The sequence below is a fragment of the Rissa tridactyla genome, chromosome 6 (assembly GCF_028500815.1).
Source record: "Rissa tridactyla isolate bRisTri1 chromosome 6, bRisTri1.patW.cur.20221130, whole genome shotgun sequence".
Taxonomy (NCBI): domain Eukaryota; kingdom Metazoa; phylum Chordata; class Aves; order Charadriiformes; family Laridae; genus Rissa; species Rissa tridactyla.
The window spans coordinates 72910185-72930316 of record NC_071471.1 but is presented as its reverse complement, the minus strand read 5'-3'; the positions used below and the strand labels follow the sequence as shown (position 1 = coordinate 72930316).

At 40.5% G+C, this 20132-nt stretch overlaps 1 protein-coding gene across 4 annotated transcripts in view; it reads right to left on the bottom strand.

The window, feature by feature from the left end:
• PPP2R2D (protein phosphatase 2 regulatory subunit Bdelta) overlaps positions 1-19908 on the bottom strand; it is a 29430-nt gene extending 9522 nt beyond the window's left edge. The window contains exons 1-5 of one of the 4 annotated variants that reach the window (XM_054204739.1): positions 19857-19908; positions 19100-19192; positions 5283-5380; positions 2267-2432; positions 429-541 (exon numbers count right to left, since the gene is read on the bottom strand). In XM_054204739.1, coding sequence (XP_054060714.1) covers positions 429-541; positions 2267-2432; positions 5283-5380; positions 19100-19192; positions 19857-19893 — 507 coding nt within the window. In that variant the 5' untranslated portion in view covers positions 19894-19908. Of the gene's footprint in view, positions 1-428; positions 542-2266; positions 2433-5282; positions 5381-19099; positions 19193-19524; positions 19663-19856 lie in introns of those variants that run through there. The other 3 variants (XM_054204740.1, XM_054204742.1, XM_054204741.1) reach the window with 3 other exon arrangements.
• Positions 19909-20132: the final 224 nt, after the last annotated feature.

The window sequence follows — 20132 nt, the reverse complement described above, 5'->3', positions numbered from 1 at the left end:
ATTTTCAGGCTTGAATAACATTGTTATATTTTATTGTGTCAATGAATCAGTGAATCTTTTTCTACAATTTGAATAAACGGAGGTGGATGAAGGCTGTCTCTAACAAAATATTTTAATTTTTAAAAAGTTTAAATTTTAAATCAGTTTTAAATATGCTAAAATGTTCCAAGAAGAAAAACCAAACTATTGGGAAGTTAATAATTCATTATAATATTATAACCATGAAAGTTTGCCTCAAGTTTTCCAGACGAATCTTATTTAATAGTTGTATTTGTATAAAGAAGTGTCTCCATTTTTTATAAAAGTTTTCAATGACCCTGACCAAAGCATCATTTTTTAATCTACACATTTCAGTTGACGGCTTTGGTATTACAGAGGTAGAGAAGTACATGCAAAAAGATATTTAAAGTCAGAGAGCAGAAACATACCCGTAGTGCTGTGATTCTGAAAGGATCCCTAAGTCTTCCATCTTCATCTTTTAAATTATAACCTTCGGCTCTTTTATCCCTTTCACTTATTTTCCATAATTTAATAGTTTTATCTAAAATCAACAAAAAGTCACATGCTTGAGAATGAATTAAATTCAAAATAAAATCACTAAATAATGGAGTCAGCAGAGTGGATATTATTCATCTATCCAGGTTTCCACCGCTTGCAACAGAAAGGACCCTGAGGGAATCCTTTAAACAGCAACGTAACACGGGAGTACAGCCCGCCCTACCCGTACTAGAAGTACTTCGCCCTCCAGCTATATTGTTTAGCAGAATTGATACATGAGAAACAAACAAAAAAAATATACCAGACACACGCCCTTGGAGGGTGCAGATGGGAAATGCATGAAAATACTAGTAAACGGAGAGGAAAAAAAAAATATAGATTCCATTTTAACTCCAATGTAATGTTCAGTTTGAATAAAATACAAGTTTCTTCCTGAACAGTAAGGCCCATGACTACCTTTCACCAAAACGACCCTTCACAAGGCAAGTTTTGCACACCAACCACCAAAATTCACCAACAAGCCCTGTATGACCATCTAAATTATTTTTAACAGACAAATGCTAGGGAAAACCCCAACAAACCCATGAGTTAATTACACTAACTACCTTAAGGAAACCCAGATTTGTCCCAGGTGTCTGCTAAGAGACAACCAAAGGCAGTAAGTGAGAACAGGACTTGCCCCATTATTTTCGGGTTCCGTGTCCAAGGGCACGAGCTTCCCAGGTCTTACTAGGGGAATCGAGTAAGTATACACCAGGAGAGAGATCCTTAGCAAACTGGAAACAAACCTCTTCTCCCCAGGCTACTGCATGTCTTTAAAGCACTTACGATGACACAGTTTAAAGACTGCTTAAAATTTAGTAAGACTTAAATCAAAGTAAGATTATTTGTATTTCAAAGTCCAGTAGACAGAAGTCATTCCCACTGTTAAAATTTTGTACAGCAGGTACAATATTAGCCCTTACATAAAGTCATTTAAGGACAAGGCAAAAAGTCATCCAAACTGTTAGGAACAAGTGCGCTCCTCTGACGGTATGAGCAAGTTTTTCCATGCACAGTCTCTGCAGTTACAGCTACAGCTTGCTCCATGATGCATCAAAATGAAACACACCTAATAACCACTACTAAAACACTGGAAGAAATAAATTAAAAAAAAAAAAAACAAAGTCCATGAAAACTTGTAATTACCAACTTGCAATTTTTGCACTGCTTTTATGTATTCTAAGGTACAGTGAAAATGGTATAAATACACTCCTCCTAGAGTGACTGATTGTCTTTTAAACAGTTGCTTTTCAAAGCACCCATGATGTTCTGGTATTGGAAAAGCAAGAAGAGCATTGTAACCACAGTGTTTCCATTTCAAACTCTTTTATTAAAAAGTCATCTGAGATCACAAAAAAATCAATTTCAAAATTAGGATGATCAAGTCAAATTGAGACTTCTGCGACAGTTCAGCATACTGGGAACCCATTTATACAAAACCAGTACAGCAGAGTAACAGGGTATGTAAAATGATAGCACGGTCAGTATATCCACAGAACGCAGCTCTATAACTGTGTCTATTCTGTTGCTGCTTCATTATTTTTTACATTCATAAATCAGTAATTTACAGAGTATTACAATCAAAACGTATTTTGCATATAACTAGAGAAGACATTATTAAAACCACCACAAAACACTCCAGAAAAAAACCCCAGAAGTGGATTCACAGGTGACATAATATTCAAATGACATCAAAAGTTATTTTGCAAAAATAAAATCTCCTTACCATTTGTAGACAGCAGGAAATGAGCAGCATTCTGTTGCGGTAACCACCTAATTTTATTAATTTTTTCCTCAATTTCTAGACTTTTCAAGTAGTCAAACTCAGGTTCATGACTCTGAAAGGTACTGTAAACATTATATTCTCCCCTAGAATGAGGACGGCTTTTATTCTGCAAGGAAACACAATATTTCTTGAAGCTGATGTTACTCGGTTCATTAGTGAATTGTCAACCAGAAAATAAACTTTTTACAACAGATCTTAATGAATTTTACTTTTTACTCTACGATACTGTTTCTATTTTAGTATCAATACATTGCACAGAGACTTCCTTTTAAAAAAGCGTATCTTTATGTGTGTACTCCTAGAACCTAGCACACCAAAGCACTTTCAAGAGACCTTGCTGCCTGCAAAGGAGCTCCTGTCTGTGCCTGGAAGAGCTCTGGGCTACGCTACTTCTCCCAAGCGGTTTCACCAGAACCGGAGCAGAGAAGTTAGCAACGTCCTAAAGCCTAAACCACCAACTCCATGGGATTACATTCTGCACTTCACCTAACCTCCATCCCCGTCCTCTTCCAAAACTCATTCCTCTCATCACCACAATATGGGGACATAACACAGGGCTTCCAGACTAGGAAATAAATGTTAAAGGACATAAGACATAATTAAGCACGTTTTTTATAAAAACATGATTGCACAAAGTCATTCTGATGAAGGGACAGCAAGATCCAGTACGCGCATTAGACCTAGCTCCTCTCCTACCCACTTTAAAACATGCTGTGCCCCGAAGCAGTATCAGAGCTTGTAAGCAAGCTTTGACAACCTTTTTTATTATAAAAACTTGAAGGCTGGGATTACCACATTTTCATCTAAGCCATTCTGTAGTGCTCACCATGATGTACCAAAGACTATTGCAAATACACTAACAACTTCTCCCCTCACAGAACTAGAAGACCCCTTTGGATCATCCTCACTTGGCAGATGCGGCAGCACGGAACAAAGATCAAAGTCACAAGTATCCACAGATTTGCAATATCCAATTTGAGGCAACTAGTTATCAGGCTTTTCAAATAAATTAATGTTAGTGATTCTCATTTGGAGAGCAACCCCACTCATAGAGCTGCAGTGCCCAGAACTTCTGAAAGAACAAGCTCCCCCAAACACCGTTGGGAATCACTTACTTGAGAAGTAGCAAATCACTTAGAGAGATGGGTATGAGTCTGTGCAGGAAAACCCTGTCCTGGACACAGATGGCCAGCACGGTACTGGGGAGCAGCCGTGGCCACCAACAGCCAGCGCAGCACCGGGGAGCAGCCAGCAGTGACTCCCAGACTGAAGACTGCTTGGCCAACACAAGGTTGCAAAGGGAAGCTTTGTCCTGACACTCCCCTCACGCTTCCACACCTGGCATGGCAACTTTGATAAGGTTATTTCAGCTAGGGGTTTTTTTCCTGCAATCTCTCACAAGTATGGAGTCTTAGTTAATTCTGAGACTGCACATTATTTTACTCCCTATTTGCCATTTAACTTTTAAGCATTTTGGACAGGGTCCTCTCAACTAACACGATTCAGTGTGGCTACCCATGTTCTGTACCCAGCCACCCACACTTTGAGCGAGCTACCCTGGCTGGCACCAGGCAGTGCGCTCCCTCTTTACTCACACATTTGGAAGAATCAGCTGCTTGGAACTGAAATCATGTCATACAAGGTCAGGGCACGATGCACAACATTTCAGCCTGCCTTCCCAAATTAAAGTGTATGGGAAATTTTATAACTATCCTAAGTTGTTATTAACCCAGTTCACCTAGTTCAAAATCCACACTCTTTAAAAATATTGATTGTAGGACTTTACTGAGGTTCCAGCATTACATACTTATTTTTTCCTCTACTCCAGGAATTCTGCAGTTCTGCACATGACAAGAGAAATGACCCTTATGCCCAGCTCTTCCCCATTTTGCATGTGCTCCCAAGCAGACAGCAAAATATTCCTGTCTCCGACTTGTTTTTTGGTTTGGTTTTTGTTTTTTGTTACCCTGTAAGGAAATGACGTGACAGCTAGGTTTTGACTTACAGAACAACTGAGCACTAACAGCTGAAAGCCAACCAATAGTAGTTCTGCTCTAAACAAGCATCAAGAAAGTCAGAGATCCTGAGCGGGTGGACACTTTTGACCTTGATCTCTCTGTGCCTTAGTTAAGTCTATACAGCAGACTAAATGATAGATGAGCTATGAGCTGTCTAGGTGTAGTAGTATAACATTTCAGCAGCTTTTTCAGCAACAGTATTTTCATTTCATTGCCTCTCAAAATCTGCTCAGTAAAAGGTAAGTCACTTTTGGTAAAACATTTTATAAGTAGTATCACAGTGAGGACAAAATGTAAAATATTGGATGGCTGTTCGTTAACTTAGCATTATTTGAAACACACAATGAAAGAAGTGGGATTCTGCTGAAAAAAAAAAAGTCCCACAGCACCTAAGGATTAGCATACTTCACGCACATACAAGCTGAATTACAATTCCGTGATCAATTTTGGTATTTCTGATCCAGGAGAAGGCTCAAAACAAAAGGCTCAAATTCTCATCAGCTCTTCAAAGGGAAGGATAAAGATGCTCTTTGGTGGCAGGGGAGAGGATGAGAATTGCCTCTGGAATATTGACTTTTTGAAGAACACAATCCCAGATTTCTCCCAGACGTGACTAGGCACGTGCAAAGTTTAGGAGAAAGTCCAAAGGCAATTCTGCACAATGATACTGAGCATACCAGGTACATATATAACAAACTCATTGGATTTTGGGAACTTTTTTTTTTTTTGAAGGGAGGGAGGGGAACCACCACCAAACTAACCTACCAAGGTTAGTTGGTAGGTTCTAATAGCTACCGAGGTAGCTATTAGAAATTTGGCTAAATTGGAGAAAACTATCCAACCATTTAAACTTCACAGCATGAAAAGAAAAGATGAAGTGGGACTGTGCAACACAAGAACAGTGTAGTAACAGCACTTTTGTTTTTCAAGTCACTGACCTCTTGTTCCCTTTGAAATATAACCACTCTGCCACCTTTGTCTCCTGTTGCAAGAAGATCACCAGAGTAATTAAATTCAACTGTTGAAATAATATCAGCTGTAAACAGAACAGAAATGAAAGAGCACTTTAATGTGTAAAGCAAATCAAGATGTTTCAAGACTTGAGCACAAAACAAAATTACAACCTGTATTAATGCAACAGCACAACTTCTTAATTTATACCACTAGTATCGAGAAAGTAAGTCACATTTCAAAGCTTAACAGAGTTTTATTTACAATCTAAAACACTTCCTCATTTCTTAGTTTTTTAAGCTTTCGAGGGCCTTCAATTCTACAAGATAAGGAATATAATTTCAAGAATTGAAACTGTGTATTCTACCTGCTGACAGTAAATACTGAAATACATAACGGAGATACACCTGCACAGAGCTTCCAAAAGTCAGAACCACCTCAAAAGCCATTCATCCGCAGTATTCCTTCGGGGCAGCGCTGCAGCTTGCTCTGCTCAAACTCAGGTTGAGGGAAACCTGCCTTTCCCCTGAGCCAAATGGTCATGTAGTTAGTTCAGGAATCTGAACTGGGCTTCCCCCCTCTGCCGGGGGTGGGGGGGGGGGGAAGAAGGAAAAAAGAGAGGAAATTCTTCCAGTTGAGCTTCCTGAAGCAGCTGTGTGCAGAAGCACCAGCAGGCATACAACAACCAAGAGGCACAGATGACTGCAGCTGGAGGAACAGGACAGCAAAGGAAAAGGCTGCCACTGCCCTTGGGACTGAACCCTGAAAAGAACTAGTATTTATTCACCTCTGCACACCGCAATTAATCTTTGGAGGTGGCAATAAAGAAATAATTGCCATTAAACAAACTCTAAGCAAGGGGCAGAGAGATAAGGGGCTATCACAGGCTCTGTCATAGGTTTTGGGCATATGGCAACAAAACCAACAAACCACTAGGCATAAAATTTTAAGTAAACATGTATTCATACTATTGCTTGCTAGCCATGCAAATATTTCATTATCTTATGCAGCTATAAAAATTGTAAGATTTGATGTACAGGATATCAATAAATTTCAGAGTTTGTAATTGGAGACTAGATGAAAACTACTTTCCTGTATTGATTTTGATGTGCTATCTTTTAAATTTCTTTCAGTAATCCCCCCCCTCTTATGAGGAAGGTGATTAGGAAGTCTTATCAGTTTTCCCAATACACAATTCGTATTTCATCTTTTATTAACAGATGCCCTTGAAACAGTTTTCTCCTAGTGTATAGAGATCATAATTTACCTTCTTTGATTAAAAAAATTATTAAAATAAATTTAAATGAAAAATATTTATTATTAAAAAAATATTCCCAGAGATTTGTCCCAGCCTTCAAAATTGCATTACTAACATGCTTCTGGACATGTCTGGTTTTAGATTTACCTTTCCTTAAAAGGTGATGAAAAGATTCCATTTTGGTAAGAGAACAGGACGATGGCTAATCCCAAATCCTCAGATCCAAAACACAAGAACAAACCCCACACCTTTGCTGCATGTACTCCATAGTGAAAACACCAATCTTTCCTCAGCTGAGATACTTTTTAAAGTTAAGTACATTGCTAGTTTCTAACTCATCTCCCTAGCCCCTCTCCCCTCCATTCAAAACAACCCTCACCTGCCACTGTGTGCCCAGCTCCAGCGACCACCACCTCAAGTCCTCAAGCCATCAACCACACAGCTCTTTGCAAACCTGACCCTTCCTGATGACCACCTGCCAAGTAATTAAGAAGCAAACTCTTCTGGCTTTTCACCACAAACATTGGCAGAATAAAAATTAACCCCTCTATTCTCTTTACATCAGTTCCACATTTTGTAGCCAATTTCTGGTACGTGGCCATTTGTCTCCATAACAGACTATGTAGACAGTATTGAAAACACAAAAGCCCCCAAACAATCCTCCCCCTCTCCAAATTGCTAAAATGAATTTACAGCAATAAGTAATCACCTACAGAAAATAGCATATGGTATAAAGGTTTCATTAGGACTAAATGATCTCTTACTTTAGAGCTTGCCTTAGAATTATGAGCTTCTAGTAGCACAACACTGATAAAACCTTAAGATATATATACACAGATCCTTAAATAATATGTATTTTTATACACACATATACATAAATAAAAACCTACAGAGTGGTACAACGTGTGTTTAACACAAAAATGTAAATAGAAAAGCTACTTATTTCCCCTTATCATAAAGATCCACTTTGCCAAAACTGTACCTACCCATTGAGCACAACAATAACATTTCACTGAACCTCAGTGTTAAAACAAGCAGCAAAATGCCTCAGTTTAAACAATGACACAAGGTCTGTCAGGTGCCATGTGAATGGGTCTCTGATCCTCTTTGAAAGGTTAAGGAAAACTCAGACTATTGATACACTAAAACCAGATAATCAATATTAATACCTCTCCTATACCGTAAATAAACGGGACTCGGTGAACTAGCTGGAGATGTAACCTTAATTCAATTCTACTCCAAGACTGACAGTAGTGCTAGAATAAAAAAAAAAAAAAAAAAAAAAGAAAATCCTACATCCCAGTATCACTCAAGCACACACAGGAAAAAACTCAGGCATTTCAAGAGACACCACAACAAAGTAGTGAACTAAGGAAAAAAAGCAGCAAACCAATGAGGTAAGCACTGAAGCGGCTTGATAAGAGTAATTTTATGATGTTTTCAGTGCTCTACTCAAACATTAGGTAGCCCTTAAGTCACAAAGGTTTATCAGTAGGAAAACTAATATTCCACTACCACAAAAATCTGAAAGCCATTCTAGCATGGATCATTTTTACCCTTTGAGACATCAGTGAACATCTAGCAGAAATAAACGACTCCTTTACATATGCAATCACTTCAAGCAGTCACAAAAGCCACTTTTCCATTTAGTTTCAGAACGGGAAAAGCATATTGTTTATTTCTCCCATGTATACCATCAAAGTACACCATGCACCATTTTTGCTTTAACATGCATTTGTCAACACCAGGTGTCTGACACAGCCATTCTTTACCAGCAGTGCCACGCCGCCAAACATCATCCTGGGCTCCTTTATGGTAACAGCTGTAGAAACACGCTAAAACCAAGACACCACCCAAATTCTATGGTTTTAAACAAAAAGTACAGGTGGAAGTGCAAAAGCAACATGCACAGGTAAAACGATGCTGCCAGTGGAGAATGCCTCTCTTTCCTAATTGACTGCCAACTGGAAAAAGCAGCTTAACATTTTAAATCAGCACTGAAACAGTATGTAAAAATCTATCGCCAACATGCTATACAGAAACAAGTGGAGGGGACATAAGGACAAAAATATAGATACTTTCTTCAGATGTTTTCTAAGTTAAAAATTTCAGAATATGATAAATCAACTTTTTTTAACAGCACTATAATTTTTTTATATATATAAAAGTATGAATTAAAAACAGTTTTCTCTGTAGGCATGTTTAATTGAAACATATCGATCCCCAAGGTAATTCCATCCAGTATCCTCAGCACTATACTATCTCAAAGAAAGTAAAATAAAAAAAATAAAAAAATACTCAAGACTAGAGGTAAACCACAAAATCCATTCCAAACCAATCACCCTGTGTTCTGCTCAACATTACCCACCTACCTCAGCTCTTTACTTACAAATCAGCTTAAAACTTTTAGAAAAATACCAAAGCAAGTCATTGCGGGTTCTTAATCATCACATTAACTTTGGAAATTTTAAAGCTCTTTTATTATATGTTATATCTTTTGCTTTGTGTACAAGCACAAGGTTTTATTTCCCCGTGGGATATTTCAGCCTTTTCTTGTACTAGCCAAGTAACTCACAAGGCAATGGACACAAGGAGAGGAAAGGCTGATGTACAGCACCCTAACACGCTCTTCTCCCGTACAGGACACCTTTGTGATTACGACTCTCTAGAAACAGGGAGCTTTGTCCAACATCCCTTCCATTTCTGTCGCAGTGTGGCTGGGACCCTCTGCTCTGGAAGCAGTCACATAAACTTTACTCCTGTAAACTATGGAGAGTAGGGAGACATATGGCTTTACAATATGATATTAGTCTGGCAATATTTGGTTCTTTCCAGACATGAAAAAATAATGTTTAGCTCCACTTTTAGAAAGGCATTCTAACTCAGTTACAGCCTGCATACAGAGTAGGAAACTCCTGGCTGTTTTCAAAGCTAGTATATTAAAAGGAGCATGAGGGAAAATGTCTGTCAACTAAATTATGATTCTGCGGAATCCCCACATTTAAAAGCACTAAACACTTCCATGGGTAGTAAACACCCTTCCAACACATTAGAAGGTTACAAATATCCATCTCTATCATAACGTAGTGGAAACCATTCTCAGTGACCCAGGAAACTGTCCTGTAAACCTTGATAGAAGCCTCAAAATTCAGTATAAACACTTTAAACCTTTTAACATCACTGCTGAATATTAACCTCCCTGGATTACAAAACTTCTGTCATAATTCTGTTGAAGGTCTATAACCTCCAAAGCCTCCTGGGCTAGTTATACTGGGGGGTGGAGGGGGCCAGGAATGAGAGACCAACATTTGTTTGGATTCTGAGATGACAGCAAGCTTAGACCTGCAAACTAATTTAATCCCACAAAGGATTCATACTAGGTATTTCTAACTGACACAGATAGCAGTGTCTGCGCTCTCTGTTTAGGTAATGGAGAATGCAAAGAGATCCAGAACACCTAAATTAGATACCTAAAATTAGCTACCATGAACTTTTCCTCTCTAAGCTGGCTGCATGCTCCTACTTCAGTTAAAATCGAAGAACTGAAAAAACATAATTAATTCATAGATCACCCAACAGATTAATGAATTTGCAGCTGTAGTCCATGCTTAGGACTAACACTAACTCCACACAAGCAACATCAACTTCTCTCTCATTCTTCTGAGCTACCCAAAGACATTTGACAAAAACCCACTCCTCAGACATTTAATGAGCAAGGAAGTCAGTCACTGCTTTCGAACATTACCTAAAAAGGGGCTGCTCCAACTTCTAGGGGATTTAAACCTAAAATTTTCCAGATATGTAATGGACAACATACAGCTTCACATTCAGTACAGACTGACAAAAAAATGCATGTTAGCAAGCCTGTCTCTTGTCCTTCCCCTTTAGAAATACTTTTAATACACAGCACCTTTTCCCATGACCTGTGGTAGAGACCCAAAGAATGCCCTGCTTTAAGCACTATGAAACCCTCTGAAGAGGCTCATGCTTTGAGAGGAAATGACTGGCTCTGGACCAAAGCCAGAGGCTGGCATAAACTGGAAGGGAGATTGCTGAGGAAACTAAACATAGAACATTTCTGTGCCTGTAATCAAGATCAAAGGTGACACACCTTTCTCTCCGATATGCAGTTTTTCTACAGATTGTTTTATTCTACAGCCGGAGAAAGCTGTGGGAGACACTGCATGGTCTTGTACAGCTGATGGGAATGAAGCAGAGCGCACAGAAGGCGGTACCACGACAGCAGCTTGTGTGCTCTAAATCAACTTGAAATCAGAAGCTGGGATCTACCTGTGACATTGTGCTGAACTCTAGGGCATGACATCAGAATGAACAGAGCTCTTTTCCAAAAGTCAGTGACAACACACCATTCCGAGGTACAACTGGCAAAAACATGTTCAGTTGGGGCCCATACAGGGCATGGCATGGTGTTTCAGAGCAACTAAGTGAAGTCTCCGATAAGACTCAAATAAAAGAATATAAAAGAAGCACAATTAACAAAGGAAAAAAGATACAGAGACCTTTTAGAGGGAATGGCTAATCAGAGAATGAAAAAAATTAGAGGCTAGCACCTGTTAAACAGTAAATAATAGAAAAAATGTTTTAAAAAACAAAATCATATTTGAGCTTAACAGGTTACAGACACACAAGGCCTTACAACATCTTGTTACTTGTTTTACAATAACCGTAAGAGAACACTCCCTGAACATCTCCAGTGGCATCTATTAGGCTTGAAAGGCTTCTGGGACAGGGAGGGGGGAAGCAGTTGGTGTGAAGTTTGACAGTTCTCCACACTTGGATGGCTACAGTCACCACGCCAGGCGCCAGCAGAGAGCTGCTGGCAGACACTCCGCTTCTCCCCAGACCTGCCTTCCTCCTCTGCGTGTCGGGGCAGGCAGCACCAGCAGTGCCAGTCACTGCAGCGCACTACCTCCAGCCCCCATTTCCAGCCTTCAGCCTCTCCCTTCTCTCTCCTCACCTCTGCACCCTCCACTCCTTTTCTCCCGGTGAATGAGGATTCTCCACACTACGGCTGCCGGAACAGCCAATGAAACAGGCTGCTATTGCTGTGCAATTAGGATGGCCCAAGATGGGTATTGCTGTTACTGTCATGCCTAAGCGCTCCTAAAAATCTTTCCTAAAACATCGTTTCTTAATTTAACAGTTGATAGAAATCAGATTTCTAACTCTGAATTGTACTGAAAGGTGAACTGAACTTTAAAGGTAACAATAATCACTTAACAATATACACATACATGGAAGTTACTAAAAATCAACTATTTTTCAGAATATGCCACTTTACATACTCAATTTTTAATTTCCACTTTTACAATTTATTTGAAGAATTAACACCGAAGTGAGATATATCAGAAGTCAGAAGAATAAGCCAAAAGTGGTATAGTTTTGCTCAGACAAATTTCCTCCAGCTTACACTGATAAGCACTCTGCCCATCTAAAGTATCCATCAAGTCTAACAATTTTTTATGCCCTAATACTCAAACAACTTGCAAAATGGCTTGAATTGCCTTTAAGTACCTGCTAGAGTTTAACTTGGTCCGAAATAACTCTGTGTTTGAAGTAATTTAAATCCTTTAAGAGATTTAAGGTCAACCAAGGGCATGAAGAGGGCACCTGGGCTGTGCCAAGAGACGCGCGGTGGCTTGGCCAGCAGAGTCCGGCTGGAGAAGCAGCAGACGCTGGGTGAAGTCAGAGCTGCCACTGACAGGCTGTGGCAAACTACAAACATGAGCATTTCTCTCGGAAAGACAGTCAGCTCCCACATGCCCTGGACCCAGTGTGGAGCCAAGCCACTTGGCGTCTCCAAGAAGGAGGGGCGCAGGAGCCATTCTGTTCGGAGCACTGCACCAAACTGGTAGGAAACAAGCAACAGAAGGCGTCAAACTGTTCCTGAGAGCTGTTCCAAAGGCCGGACTGCCAGCAAACTCCCCAAACCAAACACTTCTCCAGCCGATTTAACAGTCACCTAAGTCTGCATCTCATAAAAGACAAGTAGTGCAATTCCCTCATTTATTTAAGTTTGCGTTTTCTTTTCAATGAAACCAGATCTAATTTGATGCTGTTAAGTTCTTTGAATTATATTAAAAAAAAAGTCCATCTTCACTGAGTTTGAAGTGCATGTAGTTGCCTAGATGTGCTACTACAAAGAAAGGGTAAAGCAGCAGCAAGAAAAGAGACTAGTGAGGCTGAAGTTCAGTAAGACAGAAATAAATGTTACCTTCATGCTTGCCAAAGCTTGCTGAGCCTTTTCTCACAAGCAATGAGAAATTATGGAGTCTATTTATAACATCCAGGACACGATCCAGTATTCTCTATGCAACTCTATCTCCTCAGTATTATATTTTAACCTCTGGAATAGTAATTCCGATAACCTTTCTTCTACTAGAAGTACATTTAATTAATTCATGTTATTCTGTTAAGTTTTTTCTAAGTAGCTAATTGCCATACTTTTCATTATACTTTTATTAGGAGTTAATAAAAGTCTTAACATGATGGGTAAATAAAATTTTTCTTCCAGTTGCAGCTTTCATACCATCTTGTCTCTTTTTCGTAAATTTAAATAAAGTGCGTTTTGCCATTTTTTATTAAGTTTTCCCCCAGATGTTCAGATACTCAACAAAGGTAACGAGGATGCGGGTGGGAACTACATCAAAGACTCCCTGGGTCAGCAGGTAACCCACCCTGCTGCCACCACAGCCCACTGTTCTGCGGGAGACCAACGGCACTGGCTCTCACTGGTCACACATTCACAGTACCGAGGTAAAGACTTGTACTAATTTCTGTATTCCCACAATTCAAAATGTTTTAGTTTGCATTTCCACCTTACAATTCTGCAACTGACACTCACTGCATACCCAATCTGTTTATCGTTCATTCATAAGCTATGCATTCCTGCAGCTTCACCTTTTAATCAAAGTATTATCCAGCCACATCCAGTAATTCGTATTCTCTTGTAGCTTAGTGGTTGCTTAGTCTTTTAAAGCATGTTCTTATCTATTCTTTAATATTCCGCTTGCCGTCTTTCACCGGTATTGAGAATTCCCCACCCCCTTAACGCCTATAAGCTTACAACCTCTGTAGTTTTCTGACAAGACTGTCCTTTCTTTTACTTTATCTGTGCCAGGAAAAAGATGCTAGATACAAAAGCTATGGATGAACTTCAACAGCGAAATAAGGCATTTATGTACCACTTCTGACTGCCTTTAAGGTCTTCACTAGGCCATAAGTTTCCTAGTTTCCTTTACAAAAAGACAGATATTGTTTTCACAATTCTCAGAATGCTAAACATTCTCATGTACTTGTACTCATACTCCTCCTCCTGCCCCTGCAGTTCCGTTAACCCATCATGTGCATATGTCAGAAAAAAAAAAAATCAAAATTTGATACCATGGTAAAGATTACAGACTTAAATTCACTGTAAGTACTCTAGGTAGCAGGACAGACTCTCTTCTCCACAGAAAACCAAGAAATCATCACTCGAAATGATCACTTTTATGAAGCCTGAAGATCAACTGGAGCTTTTTTTTCTCTTTAAAGCATAGCTATTCACTTGTGAATCTGTGCCTCCATACTATGAGGAGTCATACTCTAACTATTCTAAAAGACAGAAACTTCAAAAAACTCTCTACTATAGCATTTCTCGCACACACCTTGTCTTAATAGTCTCCAGAGGTACTTATACTTTAATATATAGTGGCATAACACCCTGGTGTTTTTGTTGTCTGACAGAACTGGCACCCAAAAGGACACTTATTATTAACTACTACTGGCCGAGAACAACATTTTTACAGAATAGTGTGTTGTGAAATAAAGGGTGAAGACAAATTCTTGGTCCTTGGATCATATGAAGACTCAAGATTAAAGCGGTCTACCTGACACATTAAGAATACTTTCTCCAACAGGAAACCACTATAGAACATGTGCTCAGATCAGCACTGTTTGCAAAACATTATTTCTGCCCACATTTAAAAAACACCAAAACGTTTCCCAGAGTCAATATTATGTCATCATATGCATTATGCAGAACACCACATACAACACACAAAGCAGGAAAGATCAAGGAAACTTTCATAATCTTTGGTGCCTGCAAGAAATGGTGGCTCTTCAGAATATTCACAGCAGTCCTTTGGGAGCAGAGATGTGGTGAACTGCAAAGGATGAAGGCAAAAGCACACGACTACATATCACCATAAACCAGTGACAAATGCATAATGTCTTAGGGAAGGCAAAAGAGCAGGCATCTAAAGTCCTGTTTATGGCAAAATACTGTTTTTTCAAGGAAAAAAAAAAAACAAATCCCACAGCTTAAAAACCCATCTTCTGCCCCATTTCAGTAATAAGTGACATCTTTAGGGATAACCAATTATTTATGATGAAAGGAAACAAGACATAGGGCCTAATAATGGAGTCATTATTATCATATTTTCCAGTTCTTACAGAAAAAAATAAATCTTAAAGATAACAATCAATCCTCTCATTTCTTCCATCCAGTTTTAACCAGATGTCAAATAGGTACCTATTTTGGAGTATTTTTTTAAAAGTGTGAAATCATGCTGGAATTAGCTTTAAAAGCAGTGAGAATAGGCCAGTTAAATTCCTGAACAATACATGAGACTGTTTTTAAACCACTGATTTGTAAAGACGATTTAACACTAAGAGTGTTTTTAAATCACTTGTATCCAAACTTGAGAACAATTACAGGATTATAGTCCAATGTATTTTTATTAGATCATGGTTTTCTTCCCTATTTGTGTTCTGCATTCTGACAGACTTCTGAGATGGACTGACTTAGCACTGTTACAAGCCTTAAAAGGAGAAGAAAAGAATTTGTTGAACTGATGATAACAAGGGATCTTTTAGTTTATCAGTGCTGTCAATACCAATTAATAGTTGGAGAACTTAAAAAAAACCCAACAGTATTTTTCTTTGATCATTAAAAGTAGATACAAAATTTCTTAACAAGTAGAAAATCCAATACAAGACAAGAATTCTGAAAGTCAATGACAACTTTTTTTGAAGATCAAAGTTTTGCTCATGTGAAATACCTCACAACATTTCATCCTCAAGTTAACAAATGTGAGCTTCCAAGGAGCTCATCTACTATGAAAGGGTACTGTGTCCAATGTTTCTGTGCAACACTAGGCTTTATACTCACCTGCTTCAAAAAAGGTTTCACATAAAACAGTTTAACACTTAAGCTGATGAAGCTCCAAGAGGAAAGCAGTACCTGTGTCATTTAGTGGAGTAACCATACCCTTAAAGCTGCTTGTACCTAAACCAGGAAGATACAGCTAACCAGTGCCAAATTAAAACAGCATTTCTAGAAGGGACCAGCTCATCACAATCCAAAACCCCATACGGACTGCTTGTGGAGGAGAGTGGTTAGAAACAAAATCCAAAGAAATCCCCATGTCAGTAATGGGAAACCCATGATCTCCACAGCACACAGGTTCACGTTCTGACAAGGATGAGACATTCTTCTCAGTATTTCCAACTCGGCGCTAGCACAAGTCAGTAAGATTTATAGTGCCCACTACATATAAATACATTCTGTTAATTACATCCAGAAGTGGCTATGGATTATATGCAGAACATCTGGCCCAAGGGAATTTGAGCATATCTGTACATTATTTAATAAACTGTTCCATATTTTGCTTGCCAAAAAAACCCCAAACTGCACTTTTTGAACATGCAAAACAAATTAAGTGTTGAAAAACCAAAACTGATTAGGTCTCAGACAGCATTATTAAAAAAAAAGGCCTGTATTTAGAAAGCTACTTTCTACCAAAAAAGGTGACCCATGAATAACACATTTCACAAGCAGTGTGATTTACTAATCACATGGTTTTACACTAACAGCAAAATTACAACACAATTTTTAATTACTTATTTTTTTAGTTAAGTGTGTTGCCATCCTCAATATCAATTCTTTCATTCAATATCTGTTTTATCCTCCAATCCTCCTCCTTGAATCCAGTTAAACTTTTCTAGTTTAGAAAACTAAGTTTTTCAGTAACTGTTACATTTTCCTGATCTTTTCGAAAAGGCCACATTGGTCATATAAACTCCATTCCTCTATCTATTTAAAGAGAGCATTGTACAGATTTCAAAGATTACCCAATGAAGAAAGTGAATACACAGAAAAGACAAAATGATTTTCTATATTAATGACCTTGTTCGAAAAAATCCTGAGAAGGGAGATACCAGTTGCAAATCTAACAATAGCAATTTGTCATATCCATGTTAATATTTTTATTAAAGTAATGCACATGAGAAACAACTATTGACTATAAAACGTGTTCTAGAATTGCAATTCAAAAAGAAGTGACATTTGGTTAAGTTGCCTGAGTATCAGGCTTTGTAATTTCAACTACTGAATGTTCTGTAAGAACATTTATCAAAAAAGCCTGCATTTAATATGCTTGACAGCTATGTTTATGTTGTGGTTTTCAGATTTCCTCTACAGACCTTATTTTTCACAAAACAGAAGAGAGAAAAAAATTACAGAAATAGCATGTTTTCACTATCACAAAAATTTACATGAAATTCACAGTGGTTTTATGTAATATTTGCAGCAAGGCTATTTGAAGGCAACAGTGGGCCATCAAATAGATTTAGATGTGCAGTTTGGTAAAAGACGTTTTAAAAAATGGTAATGAGTAAGTATTTCCATGACTGGGGCCAAAAATCTAGCACTGGAAATGCATTCTCATTGCATATTGCTGAATCAAATTCAGGCAGTTATTAGTAAATAAATTGTATATTTTGTTTATTTAATTCCAATTCCAAGGCAAAAAACTAATGAGGCAGGGAAGTCCACAAACCAAAATAAAGACAATTAATCACAAAACCTGTAAGCAGTTCTTGTAACCCAGTAGGAAAATGAAACTCCAGTACCAATTCTGCAAAACCAGGTGCTGAGTAATTACTTATATTAATTGCCCTACGAAGCAAAATGAATTCCTCATACGGAGTAACATCATGCACAATGTGAAGTCCTCACTCCAGGAAAAGTCACACTAATAAGGTACATCTGGAAAAGCCCAGGATAAAAGTGTTGAGCACTACCATCACTATTTCCCCTTCCCTCAAAACAGAGAGCTTTCCCCTCTCTAACCGAAGAGCTCTGCTTTGGTGATGTGCCTCATCAGTAATGTCAGTTCCTCTTTGAACAGTCCTGTTACGCACTTAAATAATTAACTGGGTTTAGGACATCTTGGTGTTTCAAAACCAAGAAGCTTTCCAGCTCTACACAAATTCATGTTGCTCACTAATTGGCTGGGAAGTAAGGCTCACAGAAGCATATTTTTTGCAACATGGAGAACTGACTTTTAATCACCGAGATGATAGATCCTAAGAAAAAAAGAACCATTTGGAAAACTCCTAAAAGCTACTTAAGTACATTTTTATAAGAATTCTGGGAACTTCAGAACAATAGTACAAGTTACAAAATATATTTAGAGAAAAAAAGGAAGAAAACAACAACTGAGTCAGAGTACTAGTTTCTTGAGCAGTTTTCAAGTCTATTCCTCCCATAGCTATTATTTTAAATGGAATGCCAAACAAGTGGCATGAAAACGAAAACATTGTCAGCATAATTTCCCTGTAGTAGACAGCAGGAAAAAATATTTACTGCATCCAGCAAAAGAGAAATCCACAGCCCAAGACGACCACACGCTAGCACTGCAAGTTATTTCACTAAATACAGTAAATACAGCTATTTCAGTTAATGCAGTAAAAAATCAAATAAACAGCATGGAATTATCTTTCACACACATACTTCACACCTTCTTTTCTCAACAGTCTTGCCAGCCTGAACAGTTTGAACACAAAAAATTTAGGAAAAAAAGAACTTTCTCATCAAAGTCGAGCAAAACTTCACATTGTTTCTACATAATACAGAGAAATACTTTTTCCAATTAAAGCATTTATTTTCTACTTGTTCCAAAGCATGCTGTGCTAAGAAAGTTTCAGAGAAATGCAAAGCTGTGCCCATTCTCCTTACTTAAGTATCTCTATTTATAGCTTCCAACGTTAACAAGTAGGAATAAAATCTCTTCGCAGCTGCAGGAAGCCTTTAAACTCTACTTTTTAGATGAAGCACAAATGACAGACCTGCCTGCTCACTCTGTTGCTCTCTTTGCATCAGAGTGAAACCTGACAAGCCTGACAGACTCCATTTGTGGTTTCTCCCCCACCGTGTTTTATCACTGTCATTACCTTTTCTCCCTAGTGATTAGAATTAAAGAACAGGAGGAAGCCACCGTGTCTTCTCTATTATGCTCTCCCCTCTGGAAGCAGGGGCGCTCGCTTAGTCATGGCAACACACACCCCATCCTCCGAGCCTCGGGCAGGGACTGGGGAGAGGCTGCAGCTCAGCCATTCCCAGCCCCGGCTCCCCCAGCGCGGGCGTGACACAGATGTTGGGAGAGGCAAGAAAAAAGGGTGTTTATGCCCGTGATTCCGGCGGAGCGGGAGCCACCAGCCGCGGGAGCCTGTGGCACAGCGGAGGCCCGGCCCTCCCCTTACCTTCCGCCACGTCCTCGTCGATAGCCCCCTTCACCTGGGAGAAGCACCACTGGAAGTCGTTGCTGCCGCCGCCGCCTCCACCTCCTGCCACCCCTGCAGAAGGAAGAGAAGACGCTGAGGGGAGGGCCGCCCCGCCGAGCCCCCGCCACCCCGCCGAGCCGCCGCCACCCCCGGCCCAGCCCCTTCCCCGGCGGGCCCAGCCCAGGCCGCGCCAGGCCCCACCGCCCCAGCCGCACGCCGCGGCTCGGTCCGGCGTCCCGGGGGCAGCCCCGCTCCCCTCAGTGCCGCCCCGCCGGCGGGACGCTGCCACCCGGAGCGGCGCGGTGAGGCCCGGCCCTCCGCGCCGGCTCCCGCGGTGCCTCCGCCCGGCGGGCCGAGCGCAGCCGGAACCGGTGCCGCCGCGCAGCCGGGCGGTGCGGCCTCACCTGCCATATCTCACGGTGCCGGTGGGGCGGCGGGCTGCGGCGGGGGGGAGGCGCCGGCCAGGAGCGGGTCGCAGCCGCCGCCGCCGCACAGAGCTGCCGCCGCGGGAGGTTTCGGGGTTTCAAAATGGCGCCCATTGCCGGTCGGCCTGATCCGGTGACGTCATGGCCCCGGCGCTCCTCAGGGAGGGGGCGAGCGCGGGCGGCGGCCGGCGCGGCAGGGCGGGCAGGGGCGGCGGGGGATGAGGAGGAAGATAAAGGATAAAAATGAAGGGGTCCGCGCCGCGGAGGCGCTTCCCAGGCGGCATCGGGCAGGCGGGGGGCTCCGAACTCACCGTTGGGATGAGGGGCGCGGCGGGCCCGCGCTGCCATGGCGGCCTCGGTCCTGGCTGGGGACAGCTGTGGAAACGACCTCGTTGATATGCCTTCTGATTTATTTTGAGTTGGCTTCCCCCCCCCGCATGTTTAATTGTGATGCTTCCTAAAACGATGAACACGCTTCTTGCCTGTTTGCTCTTTCAGCGAGTGCCAAAGCCGGGGGCAGGTGAGGGGTCACCACACGAGGCCTGCCGTGAGGGGAGGGGAGCAGGCCTGGCCCGGCCTCCCCGCCC